General features: G+C 68.9%; 11 protein-coding genes across 11 annotated transcripts; 5 read left to right on the top strand and 6 right to left on the bottom strand.

Annotated features, from left to right (window-relative positions):
• Positions 1–358: 358 nt before the first annotated feature.
• MICPUCDRAFT_11711 (uncharacterized protein) lies at positions 359–772 on the bottom strand (the record flags this gene model as incomplete). The annotated part of the gene is made up of 1 exon (XM_003062794.1): positions 359–772. A coding segment is annotated over one exon (414 nt), but the record flags the coding sequence as incomplete, so codon positions are not given.
• Positions 773–1,502: 730 nt separating this feature from the next.
• On the top strand, positions 1,503–2,153 carry MICPUCDRAFT_52659 (uncharacterized protein; the record flags this gene model as incomplete). Its single annotated transcript, XM_003062999.1, has 1 exon — positions 1,503–2,153. The coding sequence occupies one exon, from the start codon at positions 1,503–1,505 to the stop codon at positions 2,151–2,153; it is 651 nt and encodes a 216-aa protein (XP_003063045.1).
• Positions 2,154–2,275: 122 nt separating this feature from the next.
• On the bottom strand, positions 2,276–3,280 carry MICPUCDRAFT_22143 (uncharacterized protein; the record flags this gene model as incomplete). Its single annotated transcript, XM_003062793.1, has 1 exon — positions 2,276–3,280. The coding sequence occupies one exon, from the start codon at positions 3,278–3,280 to the stop codon at positions 2,276–2,278; it is 1,005 nt and encodes a 334-aa protein (XP_003062839.1).
• A 1,114-nt stretch (positions 3,281–4,394) lies between these two features.
• On the top strand, positions 4,395–7,059 carry MICPUCDRAFT_71074 (RNA helicase, splicing factor; the record flags this gene model as incomplete). Its single annotated transcript, XM_003062998.1, has 3 exons — positions 4,395–4,990; positions 5,196–5,784; positions 5,887–7,059. The coding sequence occupies 3 exons, from the start codon at positions 4,395–4,397 to the stop codon at positions 7,057–7,059; spliced, it is 2,358 nt and encodes a 785-aa protein (XP_003063044.1).
• A 198-nt stretch (positions 7,060–7,257) lies between these two features.
• On the bottom strand, positions 7,258–7,485 carry MICPUCDRAFT_12079 (uncharacterized protein; the record flags this gene model as incomplete). The annotated part of the gene is made up of 1 exon (XM_003062792.1): positions 7,258–7,485. A coding segment is annotated over one exon (228 nt), but the record flags the coding sequence as incomplete, so codon positions are not given.
• A 554-nt stretch (positions 7,486–8,039) lies between these two features.
• On the top strand, positions 8,040–9,227 carry MICPUCDRAFT_52655 (uncharacterized protein; the record flags this gene model as incomplete). Its single annotated transcript, XM_003062997.1, has 1 exon — positions 8,040–9,227. The coding sequence occupies one exon, from the start codon at positions 8,040–8,042 to the stop codon at positions 9,180–9,182; it is 1,143 nt and encodes a 380-aa protein (XP_003063043.1). The 3' UTR covers positions 9,183–9,227.
• Positions 9,228–9,269: 42 nt separating this feature from the next.
• MICPUCDRAFT_52654 (uncharacterized protein) lies at positions 9,270–11,665 on the bottom strand (the record flags this gene model as incomplete). Its single annotated transcript, XM_003062791.1, has 1 exon — positions 9,270–11,665. The coding sequence occupies one exon, from the start codon at positions 11,663–11,665 to the stop codon at positions 9,386–9,388; it is 2,280 nt and encodes a 759-aa protein (XP_003062837.1). The 3' UTR covers positions 9,270–9,385.
• Positions 11,666–12,042: 377 nt separating this feature from the next.
• On the top strand, positions 12,043–14,666 carry MICPUCDRAFT_52653 (g2-like myb-transcription factor with a n-terminal response regulator receiver domain). The gene is made up of 3 exons (XM_003062996.1): positions 12,043–12,382; positions 12,672–12,824; positions 13,070–14,666. Exons 1-3 carry the CDS (start codon positions 12,262–12,264, stop codon positions 14,428–14,430), a joined length of 1,635 nt encoding a protein of 544 aa, XP_003063042.1. The 5' UTR covers positions 12,043–12,261; the 3' UTR covers positions 14,431–14,666.
• A 52-nt stretch (positions 14,667–14,718) lies between these two features.
• Positions 14,719–15,207, bottom strand: MICPUCDRAFT_52652 (uncharacterized protein; the record flags this gene model as incomplete). The annotated part of the gene is made up of 1 exon (XM_003062790.1): positions 14,719–15,207. One exon carries the CDS (start codon positions 15,205–15,207, stop codon positions 14,719–14,721), a length of 489 nt encoding a protein of 162 aa, XP_003062836.1.
• A 217-nt stretch (positions 15,208–15,424) lies between these two features.
• On the bottom strand, positions 15,425–15,829 carry MICPUCDRAFT_52651 (uncharacterized protein; the record flags this gene model as incomplete). The annotated part of the gene is made up of 1 exon (XM_003062789.1): positions 15,425–15,829. The coding sequence occupies one exon, from the start codon at positions 15,827–15,829 to the stop codon at positions 15,425–15,427; it is 405 nt and encodes a 134-aa protein (XP_003062835.1).
• Positions 15,830–16,051: 222 nt separating this feature from the next.
• On the top strand, positions 16,052–18,824 carry MICPUCDRAFT_42467 (uncharacterized protein; the record flags this gene model as incomplete). The annotated part of the gene is made up of 2 exons (XM_003062995.1): positions 16,052–17,104; positions 17,409–18,824. The coding sequence occupies 2 exons, from the start codon at positions 16,052–16,054 to the stop codon at positions 18,822–18,824; spliced, it is 2,469 nt and encodes an 822-aa protein (XP_003063041.1).
• Between the last annotated feature and the right edge of the window lie 147 nt (positions 18,825–18,971).

The raw sequence follows: 18,971 nt of genomic DNA, 5'->3' as shown, positions 1-18,971 counted from the left end.
CGGCGCGCTTCTCGTGCGCGCTCACGGCGCTCGCGAGCGCGTTCCGCAAGTCCGCTCGCGACGTCACCGTCATCAGCTCTCCCTCCGGATCTGCGTACTTGAGCGCGAGCGGCTCTTTGCACGACGAAGAAAAGGTATTCTTCACCGCCTCCGCGATGTCGCGGTAGCGCACGGAGATGGGGAGGACGACGGTTTTCTTCACCTCGCCGAGCTTGCAGTTCAGCGTCAACAGCGGCATCTGCTGCTGCTGCTGCTGCCCGGGGCGACCGGGTTGGTTCGCCGCCGCCGCCGCCGCCGCCGCGGTCTGCTGCTGCTGCGGCGTCAGTCGCGTGTTCTTGCGGTTCAACGCGCCGGAGCGAAGCGACGAGCCGCCGAGGCCGGCGACGCCGGCGCCGGCGCCACGCCTCGACGCCTTCTGATTCGCCGCCCTCGACTTCATCGCGTTCAGTTTCTTCTTGAGGCCTTCGTCCGCGGGGTCCACTTTCAACGCGCTCTCGAGGTCGCTCACGGCCTTCGAGTACTCGTTAATTTGCTCGTACGCGCGCGACCGGCGCACGAGCGCGGGTTTGAAATCCGGCTTGGACTCGAGCGCGGCGTCCGACTCGCGAATGGCTTCGCGGTACCTGTTCTCCATGAGGAAACACGCGGCTCGGTTGCTGTACAGCGACGCGCGCTCTTCCGTGCCCGCCATCGTCATCTCGAGCGCTTTCTGGTACGAGTTGAGCGCTTCTTTCCAGTTCTTCGCCACGAAGTGGACGTTGCCCTCCTCCTTCAGGCGGTCGGATTTCTTCGCGAAGGATGCGATCTCGTTCTTCGCCGCATCTTTCGCGCCCATCTTCTTTACTGACGAGGAGCTTTTAGCGCTTCTGCGATGAAATGAGGGAGGGAGGGAGGGGTGGGTGGGTGGGTGAGTGGTGGACGAGGGGTGGACGGAGGGGTCGGCGACGGGGGAAGGATTCATTCGATCGTTCGCGTCGAATCGCCCCGTCGAATGAATCCACCGGATCCCTGGAATCGAGGGTTTCGGCGCGGCGGCGACGTGCGGGGACGCGCGAACGACGGCGCGAACGACGCCGCCGGCGATATCGTTTGCGTCGTACGGGTCACATCACGACGTCGCGCATCGCCGCGGCGTCGCCGCGGCGTCGCGTGCGCGCGAACGCGACCGCGGCGCGACGGCGGCGACGCGAGAAAAAAGCGACGCGATATCCACGCGGAGCGAACGCCGACGAGGACCGACGATTCGCGGCGCCGGCGAGCGACGCGCGCGGGCGCGCGCGACGATTCTCGAGGGACGCGATCGCGATGAGGCGTACCTTGTCGTCGACGAGAATCAGAATGCGCGCTGCGTGTCGTCCCGGGAAGGGCGCGGGCGCGTGTGCGCGGCGCCGTTTCGGACGCGCCGCAGGTCGGCGTCCTCGTCGACGTCCGAAACTCTCGGAAGCGCGAAGCGCGCGATTGGAAGATCTCTCAAAGATACAGTTCACATCTTCTCATTTAACATGTCGCGCGCTGTCTCCCTCCTCGCGCGGGCGCCGACGTGGGTCTCTTCCGCGCTGTCGCGCCGCGGCGTCGCGTCCTCGACGTCCGCTTCCGCGTCCTCCTCGGCGTCGTCCTCCGCGGTGGACGGCAGCGTGAAGACGTACGAAGTCTCCGGCGTCGGCATCCGGACCGGATGCGCCGTCACCGCTCGAAACCACTCCATCGCCACGGACGTCCCCGCGTCGATGGGAGGCCAGGACGCCGCGCCGCAGCCGGTGGAGCTCCTCGTCGCCGCGCTCATCGGGTGCGAGCAAGCGACCGCGGCGTACGTCGCCAGGCACATGTCCCCGCGGATGAAGCTCAAAGGGATTCACTTCGAGTACGTCGCCTCCAGGGACGACCGCGGGGCGACGGCGCTGCCGATCGATAAGACGCCCCCGTGCGACGCGAAGCTCGCGCGCGTGACCGGCACCGCGATCGTGCACTTGGGGCTGAGCGAAGACGCGCACGGCGCGAGCACGATCGCGCGGCGCGTAGAGGAGCTGAAGCGCGCGGTCGAGAGCAGGTGCCCGGTCGCGAATACGCTCAAGGCGGCGGGGACGGAGCTCGACGTGACGTGGCGAGTGGCGATACCCGAGCACGACCCGCCGCTGCCGGGGATGCGACGATGACGTGCACATACTGACTGCACGATGTATAAATATGATGTATACGATGCGCGCTGTCGTGATGTACGATGCGAATGCCAACATCACCCTAATGAACGCGACGGCGACGGCGACGGCGGCCGCCGTCAAAACTGCGAGAACAACCCGCCCCCCCCCGCCCCGCGCGCCGCCGCGGCTTCCTCTCTGATCCTCTGCGCCTCGAGCGGATCCGCCTCCATCGCCGCGCGCCTCGCGACATCCTCGTCCCTCTTCATCGCCGCGCGCCTCGCCGCGGCGTACCCTTCCCCCGACGCCTTCGACGGGTACGTCGGCATATCCCGCTTTTCCTTCGGAGGCGGGTGCTCCGCGAAAAACGCGTGCGTCGACGCGTCCTCGGCGGTGACGCGTCGTTTCGGGTCGTACGCGAGGAGTTTGTTCAGGAGATCGAACCCGAGGTCGCTCACGCACGGGCCGCCGTTCGGGGATATCTTCGGGAACTTCCTGCGGAGCTGGTTGTACGGCTGCTGGCGCGCGGTCGTCAGTTTTTTCGCCGCGGGCAGAGACGGGAAATCCGGCCAGATTTTCTCGTTCGGCGTGCCCAACAGCTTGAAGATCCTGTCCACCTGGTCCGTCTCCGTCTTCCCTTGGAACAGCGGCTCTTTCCCGAGTAACTCGCCCATGATGCACCCTAAGCTCCACACGTCGATCGCGGTGTCGTACATCTTCGTCCCGAGCAACAACTCCGGCGCTCTGTACCACAAAGTCACGACGACGCGCGTGTACGCTCGCAGCGGGTCGCTGTACTGCCGCGCTAAACCAAAGTCGCAGATCTTCAGCTCGCCTCGGTTGTTCACGAGAACGTTCGACGTCTTCAAGTCGCGGTGAAGGACCCAGTTATCGTGCAAGTACGACACCCCGGACAGGAGCTGCAGCATGAGACACTTCACCTCCGGCACGCTAAACGGCTTCGACATCGTCTCCATCAGTCCCTTCAAGTCGTGATCCGCAAACTCCATGACCATGAACACGCTGTCCAACGTGTGCCCGACGACCATCTCGGTGACGTCCACGATGTTCGGATGTTGCATCGACAGCAGGATGTTCGCCTCGCGCAGCGCCGTGAGCGGGAACCCCTCGCGTTCCTTCTCCATCTTTATTTTTTTCAACGCGCGCACGACGCCGGTGTTCTTATCCCGCGCTCTGAACACGACGCCGTACGTCCCCTCGTCGATTCTGTTCAGCTGCTGGTACTCGAACACGGACCTGCATCCGGCCATGGTGTCGAACACGCGCGGGCCGCGGGGTGGGGACGGCGACGGCGACGGCGTCGGCGACGCGGGCGGCGGCGACGGCGACGGCGAACGGCGGCGACGCGGCGGCGGCGCGGCGGCGGCGGCGGCGGCGTCGTCGAGTTCGTCCAGGTCCGGGTCCACGTCGTTCGGGTTCGGCTCGGCGCGCGCGTCTTCCTCGTCGTTTCCGCCGCGAGGCGGCGCGCGCGCGTCGTCCTCGCGCGGCGCGGGACGTCCCGGGGTGTCGTCGCCGTCGCCGTCGTCGCTCGGGGTGTCGAGCAGATTCTCCTTCGTCGCCGCCGCCGGTCTCCCGCGAGCGTCCGCGGTCGGGATCTCGCCGTCTTCGTCCGCCTCCATCATATCGCGCTCCAGGTTCGCGATCTTGAACTCCATCGCTTCGCGTATCGCGCGCTCCGCGACGGACTCGGGCGCCGGCGGTTTCGCGGGCTCCGCCGCGGGGGCGTCGCGCGCTCGGTGTCGCTCGTCGTCGTCGTCGTCGTCGTCGTCGTCGTCGTCTTCCGACGCCGCGTCGTCTCCCCACCGCGACTTCTCCGCGGGTCGGACCGGCGCCGGCGCGTCGTCCTCATCCTCCTCCTCCTCCTCCGTCCATCTCGACGCGCGCTGCGGCGGCGGCGGTTCCTTCGGCGCCGCGCGCGATTCGTCCCTCCGCGGCGGCGGCGTCGACGCGACGCCGCCGCGATTTTTACTCCGATCGTCGTTCCCTCCCCCCCTCTTGGCCGCCTTCGCTCGCGCGCTCGCCTCCTTCGCCGCCTGGAGGATGCTCCCGCCCGCGGCGGACGGCCTCTTCGCCTTTCCGCCGCCCGGCTTCACGCCGAGCAGGGACTCGAGCCTGCCGCGACCCATCCCGGCGCCGCTCGCACTGACGAGAGGACGCGCGCGCGTTGATCGTGATGGCGAATTCTAAGTTGCGACTAAAACGCGAGACGACGCGCTCGCATTTCGCATTGTTGACGGGATGCCGCCGCCGCCGCCAGAGGGCGACCGCGAGGATGACGGCGGCGACCCGTATGCGTCCTCCGCGAGCGACCTGCCGGTCACGCGGTACGCGTCCGAGATCGTCGAGGCGGTGCGAGCGAACCCGGTCGTCGTCGTCATCGGCGAGACGGGCTCGGGGAAGACGACGCAGATCTCGCAGATCTTACACCGCGCGAACCTGTCGTCGTCCTCGGGGGACAACAACGCGCCGCCGTCGTCCTCCTCCACCGGGATCGTCGTCACGCAGCCCAGGCGCGTCGCCGCGGTGTCCGTCGCGCGCCGCGTCGCGCACGAGATGAACGTCCCCGTCGGCGGCCTCGTCGGCTACACCGTCCGGTTCGAGGACTGCTCCGGACGCGACACGCGGATCAAGTACGTCACCGACGGCACGCTGCTGCGCGAGTGCCTCGAAGACCCGAGCCTCTCGAAGTACGGCGTCGTGATCCTCGACGAAGCGCACGAGCGCTCGCTGAACACGGACGTCCTGTTCGGCCTCCTGAAGCTCCTCGTGCGGACGCGGAAGCCGACGCTGAAGCTCGTGATCACGTCCGCGACGCTGGAGTCGGAGAAGTTCAGGCGCGTTCTCTTATCACGCCGGTCCCCATACGACCCCGTTCGCGCGGTGCACGCCGTTCCTGGAGGACTTTACTTCCCGGCATGCATTTCTCTTCGCCCACCCCTCGCTTTCAATGCCCGCCCTCGACGCCTTTCAACTCCAGCTGACTGACGCCTTTGAACGCCACCCCGACGTCGCTTCGTACGACGGACCCTCGACCCTCAGCGCCTACTTCGGCGACTGCCCGGTGTACCACGTCCCCGGTCGCGTCTTCCCGGTCGACATCGCGTACGCGAGCGAACGCCCGCGGTCGTACTTGGAGACGGCGATCGAGACGACGTGGGACCTGCACAGGAGCCAGGGCCCCGGGGATATCCTGCTGTTTCTCACCGGCCAAGAAGAGATCGAGAGCGCGTGTAAGCGGCTTAACGAGCGCGTGAGAGACGCGGACGAGACGGAGTGCGACGACGCGCAGATCCTTCCGCTGTACGCCGCGCTGCCTCCCGAGGCGCAGGCGAGGGTGTTCTGCGCGCCGCCGCGTGCGTGCCGCCGCATCGTCGTCGCGACGAACATCGCGGAGACGTCGCTCACGGTGCCCGGCGTGGTTTTCGTCGTGGATCCAGGCGTGGTGAAGCAGAACGTATACGACCCGGAGACGGGGTGCGACGCGTTGAAGATCACAGCCGTGAGCGCGGTGCAGGCGCGTCAGCGCGCGGGACGCGCTGGGCGGACGCAGCCCGGGCGGTGTTTCCGTCTGTACACGAGAGACGCGTTCGAGCACGACATGCCGATCGTCACCGTGCCGGAGATTCAGGCGCGTTCTATACAAACGTTTTTCACCCACCGCTCGATTTCAACATTTGATCGCGTCCCCTTTCAACTGACCGATGAACCTTTTTTTGGGAACGCCTCTCAGAGGACGTCGCTCGTGGGCGTCGTGTTGTACCTCAAGATGCTGAGGATAAAAGGCTTGTCCGTGTTGGATTTCGACTTTCTCGACAAGCCCGACGGGGCCGCGATGACGGACGCGCTGAGACAGCTGTACGTCCTCGGCGCGATCGACGTCGACGGCGAGATCACGGAGATGGGACGCGAGATGTCGCCGCTCCCCGTGGAGCCGCAGCTCGCGAGGGCGATGCTCGAGGCGCGGCGACGCGGCATCGTCGAAGAGATGGCTACCGTCGCCGCGATGCTGAGCGTGGAGCGCGTGTTCGTGGGTGGTTCGGGCGGTGGGAAGGGTCAGGGTCAGGGTCAGGGTCAGGGTCGAGACGGTCGAGACCGGGACCGGCCACCGCCGATCGCGAGCGCGGACGAGACGAAGATGGGCGATCACGTCGTGTTGCTGAGGACGTACGAGGCGTGGGCGCGCGGAGGGCACCGGCGGAGGTTTTGCGAGGAGCACGGTTTGAACGACCGCGGGATGGAGTTCGCGAGGGACGTCCGTAAGCAGCTGTTGGGGGTGTTCAGGGACAGGGGCAGGGACAGGGACATGGACAGGGGAAACGGGGACAGGGACGGGGGAAACGGGGACGGGGACGGCGGAAGAGGCGGGAAACGCGACCGCGACGGCGTCGAAAAAAACCAAACCCAAACCCAGAGACGCGGGGACGTCACGGACCTCAGGAAGGCTATCTGCGTCGGGTTCGCGAACAAGCTCGCGCGGCGGCTCCCGCGGCACAACGGCTTCCGAACCTTCGGCGCGGACGCGTCCATGATAGCCGAAGCGCACCCGTCCGTCGCGCGGTCGCTCGCCGACGACGTCACCGGTTTGCTTCCGGAGTGGGTCGTGTTTCACTCGCTCGTGTCCACGACGCGGCCATTCATCAAGGGCGTGTGCAGGATCGAACCCGAGTGGGCCGCGCAGGTGATGCCGCGGTTAGGGGACGTGGACGTCGGGCGGCTCAGCGGCGGCGCGCTGGCGGAGGAGCGGACGGGAGCGAACGCGGAGAAGGCGGCGGCGGCGGCGGCGGAGGCGGAGGCGGAGAGGACGCGCGAGGCGAGCGGGCGGAAGAACACGGACCAGGCCGTGGAGGATGCGCGCGCGCGGTACCTCGCGAGGAAGAACAAGGCCGCCGCGAAGAAGAGCTGAACCCGAGCGACGAGTCGCGTCTTAAGTTAGCGTCGCGACTTTCTTCTTTGATAGGACACCTTAACCTTACTTAAACCACCCCTTCTTCTTTTCCTTTTCCTCTCCGCCGCCGTCGTTCGCGTCGGCGGCGGCATCCTTCGCCGGCTTCGGCGGGATCCCATTGATCCCTAACCTCCGCGCGACCCACGTGTCGCCGAAGAACTCCTCGATCACCCACGCGAGCGTCGCCGTCGGTAAGACGTCCGTGAACGGCAGCGCCTCCTCGACGAACCCCAGACTCGAGATCGCGTTGGAGCGAAACAGCTGCCCGAGGAGGAACGCCTCGAGGGGCGCGTACGCCGCGTCGGAGAACTCGCCCACTCCCGGGAGCAAGAACGAGCTGTCGCCGACGCCGTCGATGAGGAGACATATCACGAGCTTCGCCCACGCCTCCGGGGTGATCCCTTCCACGGCCTTCTGCGCGCTCTCCGCGGCGGCCGCGCGCGCCTTCTCCATCGCTTTCCGCTCTTGCTCGCGTCGGATCTTCCCAACCTCGCGCGTGATGAAGACGTAGGCGAAGAACGACGCGGCGGGGAACCAGCCGGGGAGGTCGCCGCCGTTCGCGTCCTTCGCGGCGTCCGCGAACGGGTTCCCGAGGCCGAACAGCGCGACGTCGAACAGCGCGGACGCGGACGCGGACGTCGTCGTCGCCGTCGTCGTCGTCAGCGTCGTCAGCGTCGTCGCGTCGAGCGGGAGCGCGCGAAGACGCGCTCCCGATCGTCGGCGCCGCGACCGCGCGCCGACGGAAGGCGGCGGCGACGCGCGCGCGGAGGAGGAGGACGGGACCTCCGCGTCGGGCGAGCGCCCGAAGCGCGCGCGCGCGAGGGGGGGGACCGCGACGAGCGCGGCCATGGCGACGGCGCGCGACTCCGTTATGATCGAAGTGACTGATGTGTCAGCGTCGCCTCGTCCTGTCCAGTCGCTGTCGGCATCAGTCCGCGATGCGCGGCGGCGGCGGCGGCGGCGACGACGACGACGGCCCGTGGCGCGTCCTCGCGGACGCCGCCGCGGAGCTCGCGTCCGTCCTCCTCGCGCCGTCCTCCTCCCCCGACGCGCTCGCGGACGCGCTCGAGCGCGCGACCGCGGCGGTCGACGCGGACGACGAGTTCGTCGCCGCGCTCGGCTTCCATCGCGCCCACCGCGCGGTCGTCCGCCTCACGACGCACCCCTCCCCCGACGTCGCCGCCGCCGCGGGCGACCTCGCGGAGCTCTGCGCGCGGAGATGCCCGCGCGGGGTGCCGTTCCCGAGCGTCGGCGGCGACGCGAGCGTCGAGCCGTCGTACGCGCGGTGCGACGTCGGGCGACGAAACGCGCCGCTCGCGCTGATCCTCCGTCGCGCGCGCGAGGACCCCGCCCTCGGCGGCGGCGAGAAGCGACGCGTGCCGAACATCGCGTGGCCGAGCGCGATCGTCCTCGCGCGCGTCCTCGCGCTGCACCCCGCGCTCGTGCGCGGGAAGGACGTGCTCGAGCTCGGTGCGGGGCTCGGCGCGGTCGGCATGGCAGCCGCGGCGCTCGGCGCCGACGCGGCGACGTTGACCGACGTCGACGACGACGCGGTGGCGAACATGCGGTATAACATCGCGCGCGGCGGCGGCGTGCGGGTGCGGAGAGCGCGATCGCGCCGCCGCGAGGGAGAGGCCGGCGTCGTCGACGACGACGCGACGGCGGCGGCGGCGGCGATCGCGTCGAGGTGCGTCGCGAAGGCGTTGGACTGGAACGACGCGCGCGACGTGCGCGACGTCGACGGAACCGCCGACGTCGTTCTCGGCGCGGACGTCGTGCACGACCACGGCATGGCCGACGGCGTCGTCTCCGCCCTCGCGCGCGCGATGCGGTCGCCGCACGGCGTGGGGGTGATCGTCAACCCCGCGCCAGAGCACCGCGCGGGCGCGGATCGCATCCCGGAGCTGTTGACGGCGGCCGGGCTGGTCTTCGAGCGTCGCGTCGTCGCGAGCGCGCTGCTTCGCGCGGGGTTGGAGGAGGAGACGGAGGACGTGAAGCTGGACGTCTTCGCGATCGCGCGCGCGGAGGAACGCGTGCCGAGGCTCGAGGACGTGGGCGAGCGGTGGTTCGAGTTCGATTAGCATAGGTAGGCGGGCGTAGAATGGGCACGTGTAGTAGGTAAAGAGTAGCGCGTTAGCGTTTCATCGCGCGCGGAGCGGAGCGTTCGTGACGTACAGTACTTCCGTGGGTATTTCACAATCATCGCGTCGTCGACGACTAGACTATAAGATCATACAACGAAACCAAACGAATACAGGTACTACCGCGCGCCGCTTCAGTCGCTTCACGAGGACGCTTCTTCGCCCGCGTCCGCGAGCGCGGCGGCGATGCGATCCGCGCGCTCCTTGTCCATCTTCTTCTTCATGTTCCTCCACTTGTCCTTCAAGTCCATGGACGTGCGATCGATCATCACCGTGTCGTACTTGTCCAGGATGGAGATCCAATCCGTGGGGCCCTCCTTCCCCGGCGGGTTAAACTCCGCCATGCCCTTCCGCAGGCAGTCCTCCTCCTCCGCGGTCCACCGCTGCCGCATCTTCCGCACGCCCTCCTGCGTGACCCCGGAGGTGTGCGCGAAGTTCGAGTGCCGGTTCGCCTTCCCCGGCCGCCTCTCCAATTCGCCCGTGATCGCGTTCTTTATCTTGTTCATGCTCCGTCGGCGTCTCTTCTTCCCGGCGATGAGCGTCCACAGACCGCCGCCGCCCTCCTCCTCCTCCTCGAGCGCGTTCGCCGCCTCTCTCGCTCTCTTGATTTTTATGTTCCGGTACTTATCCTTCAAGTCCATGGACGTGCGGTCCTTGAACAGGTTTTGTTTCATGCCCGCGATGAGGATGTCCGCCCACATCGTCTTCGAGTCTTCTCCGTCCGGGCCAAACTTTTCGTACCCCTCGAGGAGAAAGTCCACGTCCTCCTCCGCCCACGGCGTCCTCTCCTTCTTTTGCGGCGCGATCCCCGCGCCGCCGCCGGCGCCGCCGGGCGTCGACCCGCCCGGCGTGTTGCCCGCCGATCTCGCCGCCTTGATCGTGCCCCCGCGCGCGTTGGAGTGTCGGTTCGCGACGCCGAGCGGTTTCGGAATCAGGGGCGGGCCGCCGCGGCTTTTCCGCGGGGTGCCGCCGTAGAACCCGCCGCCGGGGCTCGCCAACAGCCGCTTCTTCAAGGATTCGTCGTCGTCGTCATCGTCGTCGTCGGAAGATGAACCGCCGCCGCCGCCGGGGGGTGCGTAGTCCGCGTCCTCGGCCAGCGTCCCCGCGGCGTCGGCGTCCTTCTTGCGTCCGCCGAACACCCGGCTCAAGAACCCGGGTTGCTTGGCCGACTTGGACTTCGCCTCCGCCTCGAGGTCCTCCTCCGTCGGCGCCGCCTGCGTGGGCATGATCCCGAACGCGTCGTCGTCGTCGTCGTCTTCTTCTTCTTCTTCGCCGTCCGAGTTGAACCGCTTGTGCTCCGGCTCTTTCGCCAGCCCCAACGCGCGTCGACGCCACAGCCCTGGCGCGAGCGCGTTCACGACTCTTCCGACCGGCGTGCTCGGCTTCGGCTCGCCAGCCCCAATCTTCGCGCGTTTCGCCGCGGGGGACGCCGCGACAACCTTCGCCAACGCCTCCTTCTGCTTCTTCTTCTGCGACGGCGACGGCGACACCGCGGCCATCGCGAGGCGGTTCCACGGGTCGCCGGCGTCGTCCGCGGGCGGCGCGTAGACGTCGTCCTCATCCCCCGCGTCGTCGTCAGCCTTCTCGATCTCGACCGCTTCCTCTTCCTCTCGCGCGCGCTTATTCTTGGTCTTCTTCGTCGGCGTGCGAAGCATCGACTTCCGGCGCTCGCCGCCCGTCGCGCCGCCGCCGCCGTCGTCGTCCGCCGCCGCCGCCGCGCGCCTCGTCCCCGGGGAACCCACCCTGACGCCGGCGAGCGTCGCCTTGGGCACGCCGGGCGGAGGAATGTACGCCCCCGCGGTGATGTCCTCGATGAGACGCTGAAGCGACGTCGACCCGAGCGTCGCGGCGTGCGCGCTCACGACGGACGCGAGGTCTTTGCGCGCCGCGGCGGAGTCGGCTTTGTGCGCGCCGTGTTTCTTGCGCGCGGCGTTGAACGGCTTTTCGCTCGCGCCGGGAGATTTACACCTCTTGTGCGCGCTCAGGAGGTCGTCGCGCGCCGCCTTGGCGAGCTTCGCGAGATTCACGCGCGGGGGAAACATGTCGTCGATCGCGAGCTTGAACGCGGGCCAGCCTTTCGATCTCGCGAGGCACGCCGCCTCGGCGCACATGCGGACTCTGGGCTCCAATTCCTCGGAATCGTCCGTCAGCGATTCGAGCGGCGCCAGCTTCGCGAGGAGCTTGCACGTCTTCGCGCTCACGGGCTCTTTCTTCTCGACCGCGTCCGAGAGCATCTGAAGCGACAGACGCTGCGCGATTCGCGCGGGCATCTCCCCGCTCCGCGTCGCGCCCTTCGCGGCGTCGAGGAGATCTAGCAGCACGTCGTTGTCGATTCCCACCGCCGCGGCGTGCTCGACGACCCACAGCGTCGCGTCGTCGACGGGCTTTCTCTTCGCCGCCGCGGGGGCTTTGCGAGGGGGCATGACGGGCGGCGTTCGCGCGGGGCGTTCGAGGGCGTTCGCGAGCGCGGAAGCGCGCGGGTGCGAAGCGCCGCGTCGAGGAATGGCAACAATTGCAACCCTAAAGGGGGATACTTTAGGGTATGCGGTTTGCACGTGTGTGGGACGGCGGAGAATTGCGCCGACGTTTACTACAACGTTGTACACGAACGAGCATAAGTATTTTGTCTTGAAAAAACCCTATCCAAGTGCTCTCGCATAATCGCAACGAGAGATTTTAGACCGTGATTTACGGTTCCGAAAGGATCTCGTTAACGTTGGTTAGATCTACATCTTTTTTAATAAATGTGCACGGAATGCGATGAACCGCAAGGGCGCGCGGTCCGGCACTGTGGCGCGCGCGAGGAGCGCGACGGAGGAGAGGAGCGAGGAGGGCACGGCGTGATCGAACGAGTGCGCTGAACGAAAGTTTCGACGGTCGCGAGCTCTCGCGCGCGAGGCACGACGCGCGGCGCGCGGAGCGAGAGTTGCCGCTTTCACTTCGTCGCGCGCGGCGGTGACGAATCTTTTTTTCGAGCGTCACCCACAAGCCCTACGGCCCGGATCGAGCGCGGGAGGCGATGACGGCGGAGAAGAAGGAGCTCAAAGTGTTCCCCGCTGGCCTTCGCGTGCTCGTCGTGGACGATGATCCGCTCTGCTTGCGAATCGTCGAGAAGATGCTGAAGCGGTGCCAGTACGAAGGTGCGCGCGCGAACGCGCGGGATTTCACACCGCATCTTCAGTTTCGCGCGGCGAGGTGCCTCGTCGCGCGACGCCCCGAGCGCTCGCGCGAGCGCGCGCGTCGTCGCGAGGCGCGACGTCCACATCGTGCCGCGTATCTCGACGCCGCCGCGCGCGCGTTCTCAGCGACGTGCCCCCCCGGCGCCCGCCCCGCGTCCGTTTCCGTCCGTCCCACGCGCGCGGCGACGCACCGAATCCGATTGGGTCCACTCACTCACTTCTCCTCCTCACTCCTCTCGCCTCTTCACAGTCACGACGTTCTCGCGCGGCGCGGAGGCTCTCGAGACCCTGCGCGCGCGCAGGGACGACTTCGACATCGTCCTCAGCGACGTGCACATGCCGGACATGGACGGATTCAAACTCCTGGAGCACATCGCGCTCGAGCTCGACGTCCCCGTCATGAGTGCGTCCCGTACACTGGTCCCCATACGACCCCGTCGGCGTGGTGAACGCCGATCCTTAAGGACTTTTCCCGTCGCGCGCGGCGTCGCGCTCGGAACGGGAATGACCTAAACCCCGCGCGCGCGCCCGCGTCGCGTCGTCGTCGTCGTCGTCGTCGTCGTCGTCTTCGTCTCGTCTCTTCCGTCGCTGACGTCCGCTCGCTTCCCTCTCTCGCTTCCCTCTTCTCCCCTCCCCCCCCGACCGCAGTGATGTCCGCGAACTGCGCGACGGACGTCGTCCTCCGCGGGATCATTCACGGCGCGGTGGACTACCTCTTGAAACCCGTTCGCCTCGAGGAGCTCCGTAACATCTGGCAGCACGTCGTCCGGCGGCAGCGCGAGCCGAGCAAAGACGGGGCGGCGGGCAAAGGCGGCGGCGCGTCGGGCGCGCCGGAGGTGAGCGGCGACACGCACGCCAACACGGACGATAAGCAGGACGGTAACGCGACCGATAGCAAAGGGAGCGGGTCGCAGAAGAGGAAGAGCGGCAAGAGCGGCGACGACGGAGGAAAGGACGGCGGCGGGTCGGGCGGGAAGGACGGCGACGCGAGCAATAAGGGGAACAATAACAAACGGAAAAAAGGAAAATCAAACGACGCGACCGAGACAGCCGGCGGCGCGGGCGTGGAGGACAACGACGACACGTCCGGCCTGAAGAAACCGAGGGTGGTGTGGTCGCCCGAGTTGCATCAGCAGTTCGTCACCGCGGTGAATCAGCTCGGGATCGACAAGGCGGTGCCGAAGAGGATCCTCGACCTCATGGGCGTGCAGGGGCTCACGAGAGAGAACGTCGCGTCGCACCTGCAGAAGTACCGCCTCTACTTGAAGCGTTTACAGGGCGTGAACAACAACGGCACGGTGCCGTCCGGCGCCGCCGGGTTCATGACGGGCTTGGCCATCGACGGCGTCGGCGGCGTCATGGGCCCGCCGACGACGGGCTCGCCGGCGATGAACGGCCCCGGCGGCCCCGGCGGCGGGCTCGTCATGGGACCCGGCCACATGGGCGGCCCTCACATGGACGGCTCCGGGATGATGCACATGGGACCCGGCGGGCCCATGGCGGGGATGACCGTCGTGTACGGCGGCGGGATGCCCGGCGGGATGCCCGGCGGCGCCGACAGCAAAAACGGCGCGTCGGGCCAGCCGCCGCCGGGGGGGTACGTCGTGATGGGAGGCCCCCACGGCGGGGGCCCGGGCGGGGCGCCGATGATGATGCAGCACGGCGGGATGGTTCCAGGTCCGGGGCCCGGGCTCGTTCCAGGTCCGGGGGGGTCGCTGATGATGCCCGCGGGGATGATGCCGGACGGCGGAGGGGGCATGGTCGGCGTGCACGTGGGACCCGGCGTGGTGATGGGGCAGCACCAACTCGGAGGGAAGCATTCGAGTGGCGGCGCTGGGATGGCGGGCGGAAGCGCGGCGGGCAAGGGCGCGCAGCGCGGCGGCGTCGGAGGCGCGTTCGACGTGCCGCCGACGAACGGGAGCCTCGACGCGGACGAGATTGGGGACGACGTCCTGACGATGTTCCTGAAGGACGGGTTGCCGGAGATGAACGACGGCGACGCGCTGTGACGGGCGACGGGGGCGATTTTGATTATTCGCGCGGACGGCGATCGATTCCCCGTTCCGAGTCGCGTTCCGAATCGCGCCCGCGCGACTCGACGACGGACGACGAACATATTTTTTTCCCGGCGCGCGCGTTGAGAGCTCGACGCGCGACCTGGGAGCACTAGGACGAGACCTGGGAGCACTAGGACGAGACATAGAGACAAGACACTTAAGTACAAGACACTACGAAGGTAAAATACAAAAAGCATTCGACGCGCTCGTCGCCTCGCGCGCTCCGCTCCGCTCCGCGCTCTACACCCGCGGATCCTTCACCACGATCGTCGTGCACCGCGCCTCCTGCGCGCACCCGTCCGAGACGCTCCCCAGCGTCTTACTCGAGAACGCGTTCGTCCCGAGGAGCAACGCGTCCGCCTCCCACGCCCTCGCCGCCTTCAGGATGGCGTCCGACACGCTCTCGCCCGCCTCGACTCTCTTCTCGTGACACTCCGCCCTCGTCTCGCACTTCGCGAACCCCAGCCGCGCGCACTCCGCCGCGTACTTCGCGACGATGTCCTCCCCGCGCTCCCCGCCCACCGCGGTGAAGATCTTGATCGCGTCGTTCGTCGCGGGCGTCGCGAGCTTCGTGACCAGCAGCGCGAACGCCACGCGCGCCGCGGGCGAGTCGTCCGTCGCGAGCATGAACGTCTTCGCGCCGCCCCGCTTTACGTCGTAGCTCGTGCTCTTGACGACCGCCACGGAGACGTTCGTCGTTCGCAGCGACCCGTCCGACGTGGACCCCATGACGCTGAACGACGGCCGGTGCACCTCGCCCTGCTCGACGTGCAGACCGGTGGCGCCGACGAGGAGGAGGTCGGCGCGGACCTGATGAGGGCCGTTCCATACGAGCGAACGTCGGGGTGGAGTTCAAAGGCGTCAGAAGCGGAGTTGAAAGGCGTCGAGGGCGGGGATTGAAACCGAGGGACCCTGGGAGGAGAGAGACGATCGCCGGCAAAAGTCCTCAAGGAACGGCGTTCACCACGCCGACGCGGTCGTATGGGAACCAGTGTGAGATAGAACGCACCCGCTCCGCGGCATCCGCGATGGCGGTGATCACGCTCCCGCCCTTCTCCGGCTCCGCGAGCACGAACTTGGCGTCGATACGCGCGTCGGCGCACTTGAGCTCGCACTCGCTTCGGATGTGCGCCGGGGACGCGGACGCGGGCGCCCGGGACGTGCGGTCGGGGACGTGCACGAGCGTGAGCGTGTCGCCGCGCTCCTTCTGTCGCATCAGCGAGAAGGCGAGCTCGAGCGCTTTCATGCTCACCCGCGAGCCGTCGACCGCGCACGCGAGGTTTAAGGACTCGCCCACGTGCGCGCGCGTGAACGCGAAGTCCTCGTCGAAGTTGTCGCTGTTTGTCGACATCGCGGCGGCGCGCGGGGCGGGGTGGGGAGGTGCTGTGGGGGCGCGTCGGATGACTGAATGCTGACACGGCTGTTGCCAATTTGGTTTTATTCATCGGGGCGCTCGTCAAACTCCTCGGGTCGCTCGCACTCGCGCCGCGCGCACCACGACGACGGCTCCGCGATCGCGTCCGCCCGGGCGCGGTCTTTGATGCGGGCGGCGCCGACGCCGGCGCGCGCGGTCATGGCGTCGCGCGTCCAGCGCGTCGCGTCGCTCTTCGCGCGACATCGCGACATCGTCCCCGGCGGTGTTCGGACGACGCCGTCGTCGTCGTCGTCGTCGTCGATTCAACGACTCCTCCGCCGCGCGACGTCGTCGTCGTCGTCGTCGTCCGCGTCGAGCCCGGACGCGTCGACGGCGCCGACGTCCGCTCCCGCGACGCACGTCATCACCGCGTACGAACTCTCCGCGACGCCGCCGCTCGCGGTGACGCCGCTGTCGCTCGCGGGCGACGCGCGCGAGAGCGCGTCGAGAGCGAGCGACGGCGGCGACCTCTGGAGACGCGCGCGGCTGGCGCGCGAGGTCCGCCGCGGCGACGGCGACGACGCGCTCGCGCTCGCGCTCGCGGGCGAACCCCTCGGCGCGCCGCGCGTCGAGCTCTTCGTTCGCGGCGCCGGCGGCGTCGTGTATCGACACGGCGAGCCCGGCGCGGCGACGGCGGCGATGACGGAGAGCCTCGGCGACGGAATCCTCGCGTCCGGCGCGTCGCGTCCGCTCGCCGCGACGGGCGACGCCGCCGATCCGGACGCGTACTGGTCGCTGCTCCGAGAGGCGCTGTACGCGCACGCGCTCGCGGTGTTCGGGCGCGAGTTCGAAGTGAGCCGACGCGGCCTCCGCGCGGTGACGCTGACGTCGAGGGAAGGGACCGCGAGGACGACGACGGCGACGGACGGCGGGAATCGCGCCGCGCAGAGGTTCGAGCTCACGATCGCGCCCGGCGGAATCGGCGCCGCGTCGGTCGTCGTCTCCCCCGGACGCGAGCTCAGGAGCGCGAGGACGATCCGCGAGATCCTGGACGATCCGAACGTCCCGGACCCGCCAGCGGGGACGCCCGTCGCGGCCGCGGGCGGGCCGGCGCTCGAGGGAGCGCTTCAGTACGAAGTCTCGGGCGAACGCGCGGGGACGGCGGGCGAGCCGCGTCCCGAGCTCGGCGGCGCGTCGCTCCTGGAGTACCACCGCGAGCGGTACCCGGCGCGGGTGCCGCTGCTGGAGCGCGCGGACGCGGACGCGGCCGCGGTGTGGTTGGTGCCGCGCGGGCCGAGGGCGCGCGCGATGGCGTACCCGGCGGAGCTGTTGTCGCCGTCGGCGCGCGGCGGGAACGAGGCGCGTTCTATATTACCACACTGGTCCCCATACGACCGCTTTCGCGTGGTGAACGCCGATCCTTAAGGACTTTCTCTCCCGGCGATCGTCTCTCTCCGCCCACTCCTCGCGTTGCTTTCAATCCCGACACACCTCGACGCCTTTCGACTCCGCTTCTGACGCCTTTCAACTCCACCCCGACGTTCGTCGCTTCGTACTGTGGACCCTCGACCCTCAGTCGACGCTGGCGGTCGACGCGGCGACGACGCAGCGGCGCGTGAGCGAGATGCGCGCCGGGTTGGGGCAACCGTTCGCGCCGTGGGCGACGCTCGGGGAGAAGATGCGGCGGCTGCCGCCGCCGGCCGGGTCGACGGCGGCGCGGCGAAGGACCGGCGCGCTGACGACGGGGCCGGCGACGCTTCCGGACGCGGAGAGCGATCCCGCGCGCGTCGCCGTCGTGACCGTCGAGAGCGGGAGCGGGAGCGAGAGCGGGAGCGAGACCTGGCGCGGGATCGCGCGCGGTGAGTTTAAGGACTCCAAGGAGAGAATAATGCGCGGCGTCGAGGACGCGATGCGGGCGTGGGGCGCGGACGAGGCGTCCTCCATCGCGCCGGTGCTCGGCGACCTAGAAGCCGCGGACGCGTTCCGCGTCGGGAACGCGGCGACGCCCGGCGAGCTCGACGCGTGCTTGAAACGTCTCATCGAAGAGCGTTACGACGTGATCGTGATCGACGGCGGGGAGGACGACGTCGTGCGCGCGAGCGCGCGGCGCGCGCGCGCGCCGAAGCCGCGCCGCGTCGGCGGCGACGCGCGGCGGCTCGCGTTTGAGCTCTGCGCGCTGAGAGGCGGTCAGGCGACGAGATACGAAAACCTCGCACCGGCGGGGACGGTCTTCGTCGGCGTCGGGCCGGGGCCGGGCGCGGCGCGGCGGGGGAGGGGGGGCGGCGCGGGCGCGTTCGCGCGCGGCGTCGTTGCGGTGACGGACGAGACGGGGACGATGCTGGGGCGGTGGTCGAGGACGTCCCGCGAGGTCGCGGGCGGCGGCGGCGGCGCGGAGGACGACGCCGACGCCGACGCCGACGCCGACGCCGACGCCGACGCCGACGCCCCGCCCGCGCGCGAGTGGGCGGAGAGGTCCGCGGCGACCGCGACGGCGGCGGTCGTCGCCGCGCACGAGGCGGCCGCGCCCGCGCGCGTCCCGATCGCGCGTCTGGTGATCCACCACGACGGTCGGTCCCCGCCGGAGTTTATCGCCGCCGCGAAGCGCGCGGCGACGGCGCACGACGTCCGCGAGCTCGATGTCGTCGACGTCAGCCGCGAGCCCGCGGTCGCGACCGGGCGCGTGCTGAGCTGGAGTAAGGACCGCGGGACGCACCGCCCGCCGCGGGGGTTGTGGTGGGCGATTGGGACGGACGACGCGGTGGCGGTGACCACGGGCGACGACGCGACGGGCGGCGGCGGCGGCGGCGGCGGGGGGGAAGCGGTCTCGAGACCGCTCGCCGTGAAACGCAGGGCGGGCGACACCGACGTCGGGACGCTCGCCGGGGAGGCGACGCTGCTCGCGGAGATCGGCGTCGGCGGCGTCGCGGGCGGGCACGCGCTGCCGGTGACGTTGCGAGGGGGCGGCGTCTCCCCCGCGGTGCTTCTGCTTTGACAGATTGATTTCGTCGAGTCGCGTGAGTCGCGTCGCGCGCGCGCTCGTCGTTACAAATCGTGCAAATCGCTCGCTCGAATCAGAGCTCCCAGTCGTCCGCGGCGTCGCCGTACCGCCCGGGCCCGAACTCGTCCTCCGCGGGCGGCG

This window comes from Micromonas pusilla (assembly GCF_000151265.4).
Source record: "Micromonas pusilla CCMP1545 genomic scaffold MICPUCscaffold_13, whole genome shotgun sequence".
NCBI classification, from domain to species: Eukaryota; Viridiplantae; Chlorophyta; class Mamiellophyceae; order Mamiellales; family Mamiellaceae; genus Micromonas; species Micromonas pusilla.
This window is presented reverse-complemented; position numbering and strand designations above follow the sequence as displayed.

Excerpts from the sequence above, each read along its gene's own strand:
- MICPUCDRAFT_52653 (XM_003062996.1), top strand. The coding sequence starts at position 12,262 with ATGACGGCGGAGAAGAAGGAGCTCAAAGTGTTCCCCGCTGGCCTTCGC. Across the intron at positions 12,383-12,671 it reads GAAGCGGTGCCAGTACGAAG|TCACGACGTTCTCGCGCGGC; the intron begins GTGCGCGCGCGA and ends GCCTCTTCACAG. Across the intron at positions 12,825-13,069 it reads GCTCGACGTCCCCGTCATGA|TGATGTCCGCGAACTGCGCG; the intron begins GTGCGTCCCGTA and ends CCCCGACCGCAG.